Consider the following 17,082-nt stretch of genomic DNA (forward strand, 5'->3'; position numbering starts at 1 on the left):
TCAAATTCTGTGATATTTATAAGTGGAATAATGGAACAACCCGACTCCCTTGAACATAATACACGGCGCCGTTGCCAAAGTACACATACATTTTAATTAAACTAAAGCTGCAAAGCCGAAATTTGTGCCGTGAAGCTCGAGCGGATGACAGTTCGCTCTGTCAACCAACGCACTGATTGGCTACCACTGAGTGACGTCAAAGGTGGGCGTGCGCGATATCAACATCAACAAAAGAGAGCAAAGAGAAAGGAGAAGGAGCAGACGAGCGAAAGGCGACACAAATGATATGTGGATTTAATTCGCGATAGCAGGTATGCTTTCGTTATCGTTACATTTGACTAAATTGTTCGTGAGTCGCGTTTACAGAGCTTTATGTGTTTTTTCCTACTGTTTACAGTAATTCGACAGAGGACCAAGGGGGGGGGGGGTAACAAAAGGAAGTGGGCATTTACACAAGTGAATGCTTTCCAAATGGTCTTTCCCCGTTCATTTCCTCCCTTAAACGCGTCTGTTAAATGAATGTGAACATACATAATTAAAGTGTTTTCTTGTCCCAGTCCTGGGGCTTGACAGCCAATCGAGCTGGCTTTCCTTCTCAGCCGGAGCGTTCACTTCAAGCCTTCCTGTTTGTTCACCTTTCCGCTTCTTCGCCACGGCAAAGCCGTTAAAACCATGGTTCTGTTCTAGCGCTTAATATAATATGCAATTGCTGATCACGTCTTTGTAAAAACAGAGTGCTTTAAATGTTGAAAAGATGACATTTGTACGTTATTATTCGCGTCGAACCGTTTTCTGTGAGGAAAGCAGCCCCTCCCCCCGCTCCGAGGAGGATTTAAAGCCTCGGCTAGCTGCTCTCGCCATTAGCTGTTAGCTTCCTTCGTTACAGTGCGTCTCAGCGCCTGGGGAATTCAAAATAAACACCTCCACTCGCAAGGGTCGTGTGTGTGTTTGTGTGTTTTGGGGTTGAAAATTAACTGGCAGGACCCTGCAGTTGTTTTTCGGTCAAGATCCATAAGAGGCGTTAACCAGTGGAAACCTGAAACCGGAGGCCAGCTGAGGGAAGTGGGCTGGGCTCAGCTGTGACCCCTCGGTGGGGATGAGTGCAAATATAGGCCAGTAAAATATGGTCAAACAAAGTAGCCCAAGGAAAAATACCGGTACGGGATCCAGAGGGAGTGATCTGTTTTTCTACTTGCCTTCCCCAGGGAAAACAAGAGACATGGACGGCTTCAAGTTGATGAAGGAGCTGAGGGTGAATTACGAGCAGGAGGTTTATTACCTCCCCAAGGAGACGGGCCTGAGTATCATCGAGTCCGCTGCTCAGGTGGGTCAACGTTCTAAACGGGTCAAGTAAACAAAGCACGGCAATCGTGTCGGCACTCTTATACGGTTGAAGAATGACAAGCCCCTGTTTTTCAGGATGAAAACGGGATCTCGGCCAAATTGAGAGACACGCAAGTGGAGGACATGTGGTTTCTGACCAGCTTCTTCGGTTTCACCACTCAGACGTTCGTCCTCGCGGTGAACCTGCTGGACAGATTCCTTGCCATGATAAAGGTACGACACGTTTGGAAGATGCACTGATGCGATATTTGCCACTCCGTTTATTTGCGCGTTAATTCGTTAATTAATTGATATTAAATGGTACGTTTGCAGATTCTGCCAAAGCACCTGTCCTGCGTCAGCCTCAGCTGCCTTCACATGGCCGCCAAAGTGACGGAGGAAGAGTGCAACCTCACGCCCACCGATGAGCTCATCCGCATGGGCCAGTGCCGGTTCACCGTGTCCGACCTCAGCCGCATGGAGAAGATCATCACGGAGAAGCTCAACTTCAAGTCCAAAGCCGTCACCGCCTTAACCTTCCTGCATCTGTACCACCAGATCACCCTGTCCCACTCCACACACAGGTGGGCTTTTCACCCTCAGGTCTTGCTGTTACAAATAGCTTAACAGATTCACCACAAAGATCTTAAAGAAGTCAACCAGGAACAACCGCCTGTTATTTCAAGAAAATACGACAGAAAAGTGGCTGTCGAGAAACCACGTTATTGAACAGCGGACAGGCATACGATCAGCAAAATATAGAAAGTCTCTGTTGAATTTTTTCAGCAAATTGCTTCAGACGCTCAGTATTCAGTACTCCTTGAGTGTCCGGGGTCCGACCCAAGCGTGTTGATCCGGGGCAGTGGGTCGGGTCGCCATCCGCAGCTCGAACAGATAAAACAGCGCTGATAAGATTTTTTTTCTTCTGCTGCACAGACCACCTGATCTGTGGCGTGTCCGCTCAAATCCACAGTAGTTAGGAAGAAAAAAAGCTTTGTGTCATTCTGAATGGGTGGAGTGTGTCTTTGTGGGTCGCCTGGAAGAGTGATAAGTGTGTTTGTGGGAACAGGAAGGATTCTCTTTGCCTGGAGAAGCTGGAGGCTCAGCTCAAAGCCTGTCTGTGCCGGATCTCCTTCTCAAGAGCCAAGGTAGGAGCCGATCGCCAGGGTCAAAGTTCACACTGGATTACAGCGGCTAAGCACCATTCATGAAAAGTGGAGAACGAGTTATGTCATTTCGCAAATACCGAATCCTCGATTCATTTTGTTGTCTGCAGCCGTCTGTTCTGGCCTTGTCTCTCCTGAGGCAGGAGATTGAAGCACTTCACGCGGATGAAATGTTGGAAATCGCCTGTCACGTCCAGAGACACCTGAAGGTAAACGCTAGGCTCCGTCCGTGATAAGAACAGCTTATCTGGACCCTCGGCGGGGGAAAAGTTGCGAAAGCTTGCCGTTTCCCAAAAGAACTGTGAAAATCCAACGGAAATTTGAGTCCCGTAACTCCTGAGTAAAATGAACCTTTGGAATCAGCGCTCAGTTTCCTGGACCTGTCTCAGACAGGACTCCTCTCTCTGACCTAAATACGAGAAGGAAGTAAACCCTTTCGCTAACTTGTCAAAGGCCCTCCGGGGTTTAGCTCTACTTCCCGACCGTGCAGAAGCAATGTAAACAACACCGAGCGGAGCTGGCCTCCATTCAAGGCCCCCGGATATCGTCGGGCGTATTTATTCTCAGACGCTCTCTGGTCCAGCGGGTCTTATGTAAGCCGCAGTGTCGTGGCCGCTCAGCTCCTGCGAGCACATTCGTACACAGGAGCCTGCCTACAGTTAGGTTTAGGGCATTCAGAAAACCTTAGTGTTTGTTTAGTCAACAATTTATTTATACATATTGCTAACTTTATTTGCCTTCTCAGAGCCTCCGCGGGCTCTTACCCATAAAAGCCTGTCTGGCCGCTTCCCGAACCCGTAAAGGCTGAGGGGCTAAAGGAGCAGCCGATTAGATTTCAAACTTGCGGAAATCTCTTAACACGGTTTTGCTCAGCGTGTTGACCTGGAAAACAGAAAAAGCAAACTCAATGGTTTGGTTTCAGATTGCAGACGCGGAGCTGTTGCTGTGGGGCAAGCGCGTGGCCCGCTGTCTGTCGGACTACGAATCGCCCGAGTGCAGCAAACCCAACCATCGGAAGCTGCAGTGGGTGGTGTCGCGGCGGACGGCCCAGAGCCTGCACAGCAGCTACCGCAGCATCCCGGAGCTACCCACCATTCCAGAGGGCTGCTGGGATGAAAGCGAGAGGTGAGAATCTTAATTATTCCCACAGAACGCGTCAGACGCTACCAATATAATTGAACCGAGGCGCGGTCAAGTCAGTCTCACTCCACCGGCCGACGCTGAACGTTCACAGCTGAGCGATGGAGTCGGGGTGGCGGGTCACGGCAGGCGAGAATTCTCCGGAAAACACTCATCGCACCGATCGGGCCTCTACGCCTACCTGCCAAAAAAAAACATTCTTTGTGCTTCTCTTTTCAAGAGTTTACATATGGACATTTTACGGCGGCGTGTGTGTAACACTTGCTCTGATGTAATTGCAGCCGTCGTGTTGTAACGACACCTCTGACACACTCGGCGTGTCTCATATCTCACAGCGGGACAAGACGTGCACGAGTCAGCGGGCACGTCCCCACTCAGATGTTTCCATAACGTCACAAGGCCAGGCGGCCTCGCCCAGAAAACACAGAATTTCCTCTTCGCTCGTTCAAAAAAACCAACGTCATCCGAGAAAGGGATGAAATTGTTTTTGGTTTCGAAAAAGGAAGCGACCAGAGAAACCGCATTCCGTCTGGTTGCTGTTGATATCATGTTTGTCCGTCATCTGACACCGACGGGCCGCCGTCACGGCCTCAAATCAGCTGACGGTCGAAGGAAGCTGGTCTCTGACATAAGAGAGGGTTTTTAGTTTCATTCATTCATATTTTCAACTGTCACTAACTTGCTCTGCACGTCCCAGGGGTCTGTGCTTATATTAGGCTGTCAATCATCATACATTGAGATTAGTATTAGTTTTACATTTGTAGAACATATTCAATGGTCTTTTTCACATCAGCCCTTTTGACAAAATACACAGATGTAAGCGACCGCATTGGTTCATTTCATGTCATTAGTAAGAGCGGCGTTTTCCATTCTGTTGATTTTGTCAAGATATTTCAGTTTTTATTGATTGTCTTGTTCTTTTTTATTTAATTTTTTCAAAAGACAATTTTCTCCGATGCCAGGACTTGGTGGTTTTGGGATGGTGAAAAAGATAGAATTTATTGTCATTTTGAAGCGACTTGAACTCCTTTGACCCTGACTGTACGTCTGTCTGTTTGCAGCGAGGACGCCATGAGTTCGGGCGAGGAGTCTCTCAGCAGCTCTGTCGGCAGCGACGCCGAAGGGCCCTACTTTCCCATGCACTTCCGCAGACAAAACCGTCAGCAACACCTCAGCGCCTGAAGCACTCCTGCTCGTCCTGCCGGACCGACCGTTTATTATTACGGAAAGTGCTGCCTCTCAACCGGCAGCCGAGCGGTTCACGTCGATTTTAGTTTGTAGCCGCCTGGTGAAATGTAACATTCCAGGACGCGTGTGATTGGTCGGCCGATGGACGCCGTAGGCCTGAGCGCGAGCGGCCGGCTTGTCGTCCAGATGATATTTTGCCAAAAGGTGTGGCGTTCATTTCATAGAATGTTGACTTTTATTAATGAAGACCGTTCAGTGACGAGGATACGTTTAGTAGTTTACTGTTATTACAGGAGAGCAGCGCCTTCCCGGGCTCTCCTGACCTGCTCGTCTGATTCAAGCTCTGCTTCCTCAATGATAGAACATCAATGGTGCTCCTTTTTAACCAAGGACTTTTCAGGCAAATTTAAGCTATTTTGAAGTAAATAGGTGTACAAATGAGTGTCAGATCCAGAAGAGCGGTCCTTCGGAGCTGACAAAAAAAAAAAGAGCTCTCATCTTCTGTCCTTCATATTAATTTGCACAATTTTCTTTTGTATTTGAGTAGTGTGTGGAGCGCTGCGCCTGTAAGCTGCAGAGCGCCGCACGGAAAATGAGTTTGTTGTGTTTGTTGGTGTGTGTGACCCTGGTTTCCTTAAAAGTTGCCAATTTTAGGATGTAGCTTAAAAAAAAAAAAAGTCTGGTGTTGTGTCAAGCGAGAATGATGTATTTAACACAAATGACTGTTGAAGAAAACTTGAAAAGGGTTTAAAAAAAATCTTAAAATGTAAGAAACTGTTGATACAAAAATGTAAAACTGTAAATGCTGTACAAAAAAAGAAATCTGTCAATAATCTTTGTAGATATTAAGTTATTCTTTTTGTCACTTGTATTGCGAAATGAAAATGTCCTATAAAAATGTTATTTTTAAACTCATGTTTCCTGCTGCTGTTTCATTAAAAGAATCCTCCGATTCATTCAACGCCGAAGCGAATGATTGGCCAAAGACGGCCAGCCGCTCTGCCGGGAGAGCAACACTTGGGGTTTCATTTTCTGCAGATACAAAGAATACAGAAAATTCCAGCAGCTTAACCACGTCAGATAATTCCTTCCAAACGGTTTGTAAAACTGAGGTTGGTTCTTCATTAGTCTAAATTGGATTACGGTGCTGAAATATTCCCTGACCGGAGGCCAGCAAACCTGCGGCTCAGCTCAGCACATGACTTCTCTAACCGTCTGCTTGGTGTCCAGAAGATGGAGGAGGCCGAGAAACTAACCCAGACCAGATGTTCGTTGAAATAACAGAATTTACAGATCAGATTGTACAGGATTAGCCGTTGAGTTGGAGAACTTTGAGATGGCCATCTGCGACTTTTAGCTCTTAACTCGCTCAATTTAGTGCTTGTTCCTGTTTGAGCTTCCAAAGATGGAATCCAAATAGACTCTCGGTCATTTAACCAAACACAGGCAGGTTTTCAGTCAAGACCAGTGCAGAGGGATGGAAAGTTGATTGTCGTGAGTTAATAACTTTGAAATGATCGGACACTGAGAAACTTTGACAGTCGTGTCCATCAGATGACATTAAGCAAACTTTGAACTTTGTTTAGTATCAAACCGAAAGTAATTACTTTTGCTCCCTATGTCTTGTCACTGACTCATTATAAGAAAGGCACAATTAAATGGCATCCTTCCTCTTTATTACGCCAATAAACCCCTAATCTGTTATCTTTATCGTCCGACTATTAAAAGATAACGCGTACATCCCATCGTCTGCGTCGCAAACCGTGCAGAAATCAACTTTACACCTCCATTACAGGGAGAGAGAGCGCTCCAAGTGATGACCTTTCAAAATTATGCTTTTCTTACAAAGCTGTTGCATCAATGAGCAGCTTTCTTTGAGTTGCGATACCGTCGTGAAAGCTTGAGGTTCGAAGGAAGTCATCCAAGGAGGCGGCGATGGATTTTAAAGGCAAGAGAATATGTGGAGATGAAGTCTAGTGGTTCAGGATTTATTTGAGGCTCAACGGTCGCTATTGCGCTGATATGCCACTTCAAAAAAACATGAAGCATCCACAGTAACGGCACAGAGCAAAGGCTCGGGCCGCAGGGAAAACATCAATGAGGCGGCGTTTTGACGAAAGCCACGTCCAGAAGCGAAACAAATAGTTTTGATCCCCGGGTTCCAGCCGGAGGAGCGACTCACACAGAACATCTACACCACACACAGGACTGACGTCAAGAAGAAAGATGAACCCTACCAAGTGTCTCTGTCCTCGGCCTCCCGCAGCGACGCATCCCTGTCAAAACTTTCCTTCACGCGTGCTGCTTCGAGTCCCGGTCAGAGCTAATAATCCATTTTCCACAGGAAAAAGATGTCGAACCCAGAGACCTGGTATTCTCCGGCTTCTGAAATGTCTGCCAGTGCGCAAAAGCTCCTGAGTTTTTCCAAATACACGAGCTAGAATCCCATCCGCGACTTCTTTTTCTTCGATTGCGACCCCTGGGACGCCCCGGCTCGACCCTGCGAGCTCTGGGACCCCAAAGACCCCGACCAGACGGCGGTGACCTTGGGACCGAAGGTGGCCTGCGAGCTTTGGAGCCGGGAGGACCAGGATGGCGGAGCGGCGGCGGCGGCGGCGGCGAGGGAGGCGGCGTCGCCGGCGCCTGGGGGGCGGCTGCTGTGCTGAGGAGGCTTGTCCTGCACAAAGAACAGCATCATCAGAAACACCGTCGTCTCTTTTGAGAATGTACCGACACTAGCCAGAGGATGAAGGCCATGAAAGGATGCAGGAAACCAATGAATCACCGTGATTTTGGTGTCTGGTGTCAATTTCAAACAGGGTTTCCCAAAAGGCAACATATTTCATGATGTTGGGCGGCGGACGAGGGGTTTCACGGCAGAATAAAGCATTATCTTGCTCCAAAACCCACATGAAGAAAACAAGCTCTGCTCAGACGGTTCACTTTCTCAGCAGCGTCTGGAGTGCACCGCGACACGTCTCACTCTACACACTCTGTTTCTTTCAAGAAGGTCAGCAAAGGAGCGATCTGAGCAGATCTGAGCAGAGGCAGCTCCGGGTCGACCCGAGAACCTCCGAGTGACAGGAGGGACCTTCAGCTGTGCTTGGAACTCGCCGGATCTCAGGATCCTCAGGGACATTTGGGATTTTACCGACACAAAATACACAAGTTGATGGCTTCTTCTATGGGAACAAGATCCTCGAGAAGGAGGTTGCTCTCTCCGGGAAACAATACAGTGACTGAAGGTGTATTTCAGCACATCTGCTGCTCCCTGATCATCCGTTCCATCCAAACACGAGCAAATAGGATGAATGTTAAGAAATACTGCAGAAACCTGACACACACACACAAAGATATCACTACCCAAGAATGTCACCCGCTTGCTGTCAAACCCGTGGCATTTTTACAATAAGATATCTTAAAAAAAGCGTCGTCCCAAACTTTGCCAGGCTCTGTGAGGTCGTCTCACCTGTGAAGGGATCAGGGCGTGGAGGTCGTCGTCCGCAGGCCGCTTCCTCTTCTCAGCAGCAGGTTTGAGGATGGATGCCGGTGCGACGTCCCGGGAGCCGGCGTCCGTCCGCGGCTCGCCGTCCGCCACCTTCTGCGCCCCGGCGGCCGTGGCGGCGGCCACAGGAGCGCACGGTTCAACCAGGAGGTCGGCCGACTCGCCCGCCTCCCAGTCCGTGTACGGGCGCGACGCCTCGCTCGCCGCGGACGTGTAGCCGAAAGAGTCGGACCAGTCGTCCAGCGTGGAGCTGCAGCCGGCGGAGGGGGCGAAGCTGGTGAGGCTCAGGTGTCTGCCCGAGGCTCGCTTGGCCTCCTTCTCTTTCTGCCTCTTCCACCTCAGAGCCCCCTTCTTCTCCTCCACGTTCAGCCCCAAGCGGTCGTCCCACCAGTCCCGCCACATGTCCTCCCCCTGCCAGGAGTGGCTGAGGCGCTGGCTGAGCGGCTCCTCCCAGTCCTCCGCGCCCACCGCGCTCGGAAAGGGAAGTATGTCCGGCGCCCGCGGGGAGCAGTCGCCGCCGACCAACAGCGAGCGGTCGGACATGCGGGCCCTCAGCTTCTGGCCGAAGGCGTGCTCGCGCCTGGACCGCGCTTGACCTTTGGCTCCCTTCCGGTGCTGCATGAGGATCTTATCGGTGGGGATCCGGAGGTGAGGCCTGTCCGGATCCCGTGGATCACCCCTCTGGCTCTTCTTGATCAGTTTTTGGAGCCAGTGCTTCCACGTGGCCAGAGCGTCCTGGCTGAGCTGCGGTGAATCCCGGCGATCGGGCGGGCGTGTCGTCTCCGCGCCGCCGAGGGTTTCCTCAGCGAGAGGCGGCGAGTCAGGCGGTTCTACGACCTCCCCGTCCTTCTCGACGGCGTCCGGCGGATCGACGTCGCCCGGCTCCGGATCCACGTTGACCACGACCTGCAGGCGCAGCTGCGTCAGGGTCCGTTTCTTCCTGTCCGACTCGGAATCCTCGGAGGAGGCGTCGGAGTTGGTCGCCGGGCTCCTCTCCGGGGTTTCCGGCACCAGGCTCGGCCACGTCGAAAGCCGACCCGGCCCGATCGCGTCCTCGTCGCTGGAAGTATCGAGCGCCGGCCCCTCCAAATCGGAAGGCGGAGGATCTTTCTCGGGGGTCGACTCCGTCGTCACGATCCGGGCCGTTCCCTGAACCCGGGGTTCGCCCTCCGATCCCGGCGCTCCCGGAGAGTCCGGCCGCTCTCGTTCGACGATCTGGTAGAAAATATCCCCCGCCTCGGTCAGCTGGAAGACACAAATGCTCTCCTTGTCTCCTGCACTTTCCTGGACGCACGTCAGACCTGACGACACAAAGCCAGACACACTTTGGTTTGTTTCAAAGAACGAAGGGTTGCTGAACAGAAAAGCTATGAGACTGATTCATTTCTAAGCGATAAACACATGGAATTACTGAGTCATATTATTGTTTAGCACTTTGCGCTAATCTTTGACGTCATGCTTTGCGCCGGTACAGTGTTTTTAACTGCAACCAAAGCGACAGCCATCCGGAGACCGACGGGCCGGACGGACCTTCGCCGTTCAGTCTGTAAACTCGAGGAGATGGACTCTTCGGTCCGTCCACCGTGAGGAAAAACCAGGCGACTGACGTGTCCAAACTCAAGAACATCTGGAAGTCCTACCAGTGCTGGAGGAGAAACAAGGTGAAGATCTACGACAGCCATGTCAGGAACGCTCGGCCGGATGGGGTTTTGTTAAAAGACACGTTCAGAGAGCTGCTTCCGAAGGGTCTGTGGCTAAACAAGACCGAGAGAAGACCATCTCGTGTTCCTCAAACCAGGCTTCGGAAGAACCACTCTGGCTTTGGAGGCCATGAGGAAGGTGCAGAGGAGCACCGTGGGGGAGGGGAGTCGGGGCGGGTTGTTCGCTGCCACGGGTTCCGGCCGACAGACGACCAGGAGAGGTGAAGGAGCAGCATTGCAGCCTTTTGTCCCACCGGGGGGTCGATATAAGACTAAGAAAAAAAAGCTTCCGTTCCAAACTTCAGAAAGCTTTGCAGCCCGAGCCGGTCCAACATCTTCAACCTCATTCCAACTTCCGCACACTTCACCTGCGGTCAGCGAAACTGACCAAGTTGAACTTTGGTATGGAGCGGACATTTATTGTACTTTATCTGGTTGCCTGGATCATAGAAACACACAAACACACACACGCACACACACACCAGAAACAAAAAGCATCCGTACCTGCGACGGGAGACGACAGCCGGTCGATGGCCTTGTCCTGGCGGTGAGGGATCTGGATCGGGAGGTGTTTGAGACTGTCTCTGGGCCTGAGCAGGGCCTGAGGAGGTCCTGTCCTGGAGCAGGCCTCGGCTCGGCCTCCTGACGGCCCGCAGGAAGGGTGTTATAGGGAAGGGTGGACGGACAACCTACACACCCCCGCGATCACGTGCACTCCAAACAGACCCGCCGTTTCAAAAAACACCGAGATTTAAATACGCGGGTTCCCGGTCTGACCTGAGTACTGCAGGAGGACGATTTCCTGAGACCTTTGGGACCCCAGGAGGACCCTGGCGGTCCTGGTGGGCCCCGGAGAGGCGTGGCAGAACATGGGGGGGGCCTGCATCATGTGGTCCCACTTGAGCATGGGGATGCAGGGCAGCCGCTCGTCCATGACGAAGGCCGAGTACTGGGACAAAGACACGCACCTGAATGTATTTCCCACTGATATTTTTACAACTTTTTAAATTCCTAACAAATGTTCTTTTCCTTATGGGGCCTGAATTAAAAAAACCCAGGTGAGTTCCTGCTTGTTCTCCACTTCCTCGGTTGCATGGCGGTCAAAGGGTGGGTTAACAGGGAGGTCAGATGATTTAAATAAAGCACCATAAAAACATAACAACAATAATAAAGTGATTTGCGAGCCATTATGGCGATAAAAGGATGAGAGGCGCTGAGAAATAAGACTGAAACAGAAAGTAAAAGGGGGTTTAATGGGCGAACTGGAAAGTCCATGACTCGGCTGGACTTTCGACGGCGGCTGTTGACAATTTAAAGCGATTCCCGCATTCAAAGCAGCCCGTCGATATCTTTGTTTCGAGTTCGATTACGTGTCGGCGTTTTCACATTTGTTTTCAGATTTAGTGGAACCGCTTCAGAACATGAATGTGTTTGGAGGTGCAACACGGTGTGAAGGTGGTTTACCTGAGTGGTGACGAGATGATGGAAGGGGTGGACGTCCCCGAGATACTTGGACAGCATGAGTCTCTCTCCTACTCGACACTCGGTGGAGCTGCTGATCCGAAACAGAGTGTGACAGGAAGTGGGCTTCGCCTGCAGGAGCCGAAGGGAGAGGAAGGTTGAGACGAAACCTCGAACAAAGAATAACAAGGAAGCTGATCTGGGCAAGTTTTCATCTCAACATAACCCTAACCCTAACCCTAACCCTAACTCGGGTCCAGTTGCAGCTTCCTTTCAAACAGCAGAGGCGGGACGGCGCCCCCTAGTGGCCACCGGCTGAAATGCACCACGACGGCTTCAAAACCAGCAACTCCGAAAAACTGCTTTCGGCCATAAAAGAAGGTCAAATAAAAGTATCAGCTTTGTGGAAGTTTTTCTGGTGAATGTTTAAGAAGGGCCAATTCAACTCTGGTTTCTTTCTATACATCCGCCTTCTGCCGCTGTAACTGGAGTGGCTTTGCTTCGCTCTCCCGGCCACCTGGTCCAGCTCTTCCAGGGGAATCCCAGGCCAACTCCTGGCCGCTTGCATCCGCAATCGGTTCTTTAGGTCCCCAGCAGAGGCTGAGCGGAGGTGAGGGTGGGAACGTAGATCTACCAGGAAACGGAGAAGCTCTCCTCTTGGCTCAGCTCCTTCTTGGATCCACTGATGTCCAGTCTGCGTCACTGCATCGCTGCACCGATCCACCCGTCTGACCAAGTCAACAAGATGGCACTGTCTGCAAGAAGCGGAGCTCAGTCCCCGAGTCACCCAACCGGATCCCGTCGACATCCTGGCGGCACATAGAAGTTCTGTCCAGGTCACCAACAGAATCGGGGACAGGGGCGGCCCCGGCAGAGTCCGACCCTCGCCGCAAACCGATACGACTGCTGGCATTGCAACCTGGCTCTGGATCCAGGTGGACAGGGACCCGACGGCCAGAACGACAGGATGGGATCACTGTAGACCGGCGGGCCAAACCCCCACGCACCCTCAAGACCCCTGCGGGCATGGAGCTGGACCACTGTTCCATGACCAAGAAGAAACCACAGCTCCTCCTGAATTCCAGGTTCAACCACCCTGCACCTCTCCAAGACCCCAGATAGAGCTTTCCAGGGAGGCCGGGGAGTGGGACCCTGCTGCTGGAGCACATCAGCCAGTGTGATGCGGCGGCAGATTGACAGGCGGATCGCACGACGTCAGCAGCGATGTGGACTCTGCATCGGTTCGGCGTGTTGAAAAACATCTCCGTCGACCGGTCGATCTACATTCCCGCCCCCACCTTTGGTGAGCGGTGTGTGTCGGGACCAACAGAACCGGGTTGCAGATACAAGCGGCGGCAACGAGTTTCCTGCGCAGGCTCTCTCTTAGAGGTAGGGGGAGGGGCTCGGAGGCTCCTGGGAAGGGATTCCTAGGGAGGGTCGACCAAGCGGCCGAGGAGAGGGAAGTCCGGGTCTCGGCTCGATCGGCGCCACGGTCCGCCAGGTCCAGAGGCACCGGGTGAGCCGGCACGGCCCCACGACATCCACCCCGACACCCCGGGTCAGGGTTCGCGAGTCCTCTGGTCTCACCCTTATGTCGGACAGCTCCGCCCCCGTCCTGTCGGCGTACACCATCACCCTCGGGTGGGCGGTAAACTCGCACCATCGCCACTGCGACGTAGCGTTGAAGTACAGGTTGCTGTCCTCTTTCCGAATCTTCTGCATCCTGGTCGGACAGAGGAGACACTTTAACTCCGGCTCCGTCCTTTCGGCCGAGGAGGTCACGTCGTCCCCGAGGACACACTCACCCTTTCCCGACGGTCCACAGAGTTGCGGCTCCGCTCTCACTGGCCAGAAGAACTTCACCTAGGATATGAGGACTGACGGCCCCGAGCAGAGAAACATGTTGAACCTCGTCTTTTCTTCCCGCCAGGCTTTCAGCGGCAAAAGGCCGAGCGTTGCAGAGGACGGCTCACCTGACAGCGACGCAGGAGCAGGCTGCTTTCACGCCCACGGTCTGCAGCAGATGAGGTTCCCTGGTCTGGCTGAGTCTCCAGACGCCGCACAGGTGGTCGGTGCGCACGGCGACGCACGCTGCGGAACACCAGAACACAAGCTCAGCTCCCGCCCGCGGCGCCGGGACCGACCCGGCGTGTCCGGAGGGCGGCTTTGGCGCTTACACTCGTTGAACAGCGACGCGGAGCTGATCTGCCGGACGGAGTGTTTCAGCTGAAAGCTGAACGGCCTCTTGTCCGCCGCGTTCACGCGGAAAGAACGGCCGCCGTCGTGCTGCAGCGCCACCTGGTGGAAGTCTGAGGTACTGGGTCAAGGATAAAAAGGAGCGAGAGAACGCGGCGCATGCGAGGTATTCTGTTGTTCAAACATGACTTTGAGGCGCAGGATACTGAGACAGTCCATTCCTGGGTTTCCGGGAGAGATGAGGCAGCCGTGCTGAAAGTCAGCCGCGCTCTGCGAGAAGGGGATGAAGGCCAGGGCGCCTCCCGTGGCTCCCGGGGAAAACTGCCGGCGCTCTCGCTCTTGCGTCAGCTCCTCGTAGAGCAGCGAGCTCAGTAACTCCACGGGGATGCTGGGGAGCACGTCGTGCAACAGGACACTGTAGCTGTCCAGGGTTCTGGAAAAATGCGACTTCTGACATCTGGGGGGAAAAGCCACGCACACGTTAATGCGCACGGATTTCAGTAAACTGCACCCACAGATACGCATCTCCTCGGATAGGTAGGGCTCGTCAAACAAGGAGGATAATTCATTGGAATCCACATTACAACCTAAAATTATTATGATGATGATGATGATGCTACCATCAGCATAGGAATATTCTACAATATGTATATGTTTACAAACAAACACACACACACACACACACACACACACACACACATACACGAAATAGGTTGCCAAGAATGCATATTTATGAAACGCGTGCACCTTTCGGCTTTACTTACATATCTAGCTTCAGATAATCCAAGAATTTCTTTATGCTCCACATGTGAACTGAATTCTTGCGAAAACGCTGCAAGAGAGCACAACAGGGGCACACACACACACACACACACACACACACACACCAAATTATTCTGATATTCTTCTTCCGGTTCTGCAGCGTGTTTCTAAAACACCTTCACTGCTAAATGGAAGGTGTCAGCTTGTTCTCGGGCTGACGGAGCCCCAAGGAGCTGCTGGTTCTGCAGATACAGTGAAGGCGGCAGGTTGACACACTGACTCGCCGAGCTGTTGAGGAAAAGCTTCACGATCCAAATGAAAGGTTTGCTCAGGTGCCTGAACACGGCGGTCGGTTTTCGGTTTCTATGGTGGTGATATTGTCGGGCAACGGGCCGAGCATTACTCTTAGCCTCCTTTAAGGTACCAGCGACGTGCCGAATCATTCCCACAAGTGAAAACGCGCCGTCGGACACCGAGGCGGACGGAGTTTGCACGGAGACTCACTTCCTTCGCTCCTTGTTTGAAGTTGAAGTGTTCGCCCAGTAGTTCACTCATGTAGCCGAAGACCTCCGGGCCGTGATCCATGAAGAAGGTCTGCACCTGAAACACGACGGCCGCAGTTTCACCCCAAGAACCAAAGCCATGAATGGAAAAGAAACCCGAGAGGCTCCGTCAACCCTCGCTTGGGGCGAATCCTTTTACTCACTTGTTCCACAAAGGCCGCCGGATCCGCGGGAGTCGAGAACCAAGGAAAAGCTGCGACAATCATGGAGAAACAAAAGGTGTCACGGCCACGCCGGAGCAAAGTGTGACAGATAGTGAACGCACGATAACAGACGTCCCGCGGAAAACTTTCAACGTTCGTTGAAATCAGTGTGTTCTGTAGGACGGCGACTTGAATCGAACTCAATGTCGGTCACATTTATTATCGATTTCTCCACACGGACCAGACATACTGGGGAACGGAGAAGACATTCTTCACTATCCTACGGCGGCGTAAAACTAAAATAGTCATAATAAAACGGAAAGGTAACAGCAAAGTGCACAATACTCTCAGAATCCAATTGAAACAAACTTTACAACAGTACAAAAGGTGCTTTCACATCTTGCGCTTGTCAAAGTGCTCCACACACACACACACCAGAAACCCACTGTGATCACAATAATTGTGGTTTGTGAAAAAAAGCCATGACTGTATGTGTGGACGAGTGGACTCACCGTTTTGGGGGGTGAAGAGCGGGACGGGGACGGGCTCAGTGTAACGCCACGTCTGGGCTCTGACTCCACACTTGGATCTGAAGGCCCACCGGGAGGGATGGACGGAGGAGTGCTGCAAACACAAAGACAGGCAAACAACAACACTAACAAGAGGCCTGAAGAAAAGTACATTTCCAAGTGATACAGAGGGTGAAGTGACAACTTTGGATTTTAACGTGTAAAGACGAATATGGAATCTTGTGACCAAGTCACTCATTTAAGACTGAGTCCAAACACTGATTCAGCTGTGCACGGCAGAGACGTAAAACAACACACAGGCGTGGAAAAGGTGCATTAATGCCGAAAGCAATCCTCAATCTATGTCTGTCCATGTCAATATGAACTGTGTGTGTGTGTGTGTGTGTGTGTGTGTGTGTGTACAAAAAGCACTGGTCCAGAGCGGGTTTTGTAGTGAAAGCATGCAATCTTCTGTGAACTATGAATTAAAGAACCTGTTAAATTCATTGGATTTAAGTGTCGTTCTAGCTCAGGACAGTTGTGTGTGTGTGTGTGTGTGTGTGTGTGTGTGTGTGTGTGTGTGTGTGTGTATATGTGTGTGTGCGCGTGTGTGTGCGTGTGTGTAAGTACACGAAGCACTGGTCCAAGGCGGGTTTTGCAGTGAAAGCATGCAATCTTCAGTGAACTATGAATTAAAAGAACCTGTTTTAACCATTGGGTTTAGGTGTCGTTCTAGCACTGGACAGTGGTGTGTGTGTGTGTGTGTGTGTGTGTGTGTGTGTGTTGACTCACCTGAGCCAGGACGTGTTCATAGCTGCCCCAGTTCCCCGCAAAGTGTCGCCGCACCGCCCCGGGCGGCCCGTCGTAGTAAAACGAAGGGAACAGCGGCTGCGGGAACTGGTGATCCATCCCGCGGCGAAGGTCAGCCTCGTCCCGGGAGCGAGGCGTTCTCTCCCCGCCGCCGGAGCCGCGGGAGCCGCCGAGCCGCTCCGGGAACAAGCTAGGACATGTTGTTCTCCGCCGCCGCCGTCGTCCCCCTCCGACCCCCAGGAACCGTCCTCCAACTCGACCGCTGACACTCCCTTCCCCTTCTCTCTCCTTCTCTCTCTCCCTTTCTTTTCTCTCTGTTTTCTATCTTTTCTTGTCTTTTGGCGTCTTTTCCTCCTTCCTTCTCCTTCTCCGGCCGGCGGCTGCGCCACGTGCGACCACGGCGTGAACAGAAAGTAACCATCAAGCGCACTATAATAACCACTTCCGGTTCGTTGCCTCTGCGCTTTAGTATAAACTTCATGTTCATTTGTGCGAATCGGTGAGTGAAATGTCTCGTCCTTCGTGTTACACGGCGATCAGTATAACATAACCTGAACGAAATGAGGGAGCAAAGCGGTCTTCCATGGAAGACATTGTGCTTTTATTTTGAAAGCAA

At 51.9% G+C, this 17,082-nt stretch overlaps 2 protein-coding genes across 2 annotated transcripts; one reads left to right on the forward strand and one right to left on the reverse strand.

Moving 5' to 3' along the window:
* Positions 1–202: 202 nt before the first annotated feature.
* ccng2 (cyclin G2) lies at positions 203–5,732 on the forward strand. Its single transcript, XM_086170452.1, has 8 exons — positions 203–311; positions 1,206–1,324; positions 1,420–1,557; positions 1,657–1,907; positions 2,393–2,471; positions 2,600–2,698; positions 3,412–3,614; positions 4,691–5,732. The coding sequence occupies exons 2-8, from the start codon at positions 1,220–1,222 to the stop codon at positions 4,809–4,811; spliced, it is 996 nt and encodes a 331-aa protein (XP_086026578.1). The 5' UTR covers positions 203–311; positions 1,206–1,219; the 3' UTR covers positions 4,812–5,732.
* Positions 5,733–6,789: 1,057 nt separating this feature from the next.
* On the reverse strand, positions 6,790–17,075 carry taf1c (TATA-box binding protein associated factor, RNA polymerase I subunit C). The gene is made up of 15 exons (XM_086170451.1): positions 16,449–17,075; positions 15,660–15,771; positions 15,148–15,197; positions 14,946–15,041; positions 14,444–14,511; positions 13,886–14,136; positions 13,661–13,792; positions 13,457–13,574; positions 13,289–13,360; positions 13,071–13,206; positions 11,487–11,615; positions 10,800–10,971; positions 10,527–10,664; positions 8,287–9,623; positions 6,790–7,494 (listed from the first exon to the last, which is right to left on the reverse strand). The coding sequence occupies exons 1-15, from the start codon at positions 16,563–16,565 to the stop codon at positions 7,255–7,257; spliced, it is 3,168 nt and encodes a 1,055-aa protein (XP_086026577.1). The 5' UTR covers positions 16,566–17,075; the 3' UTR covers positions 6,790–7,254.
* Positions 17,076–17,082: the final 7 nt, after the last annotated feature.

This window comes from Fistularia commersonii, chromosome 23 (assembly GCF_037954325.1).
Source record: "Fistularia commersonii isolate RoL2024-O1a breed Wild chromosome 23, RoL_Fcom_v1.0, whole genome shotgun sequence".
Lineage (NCBI taxonomy): Eukaryota > Metazoa > Chordata > Actinopteri > Syngnathiformes > Fistulariidae > Fistularia > Fistularia commersonii.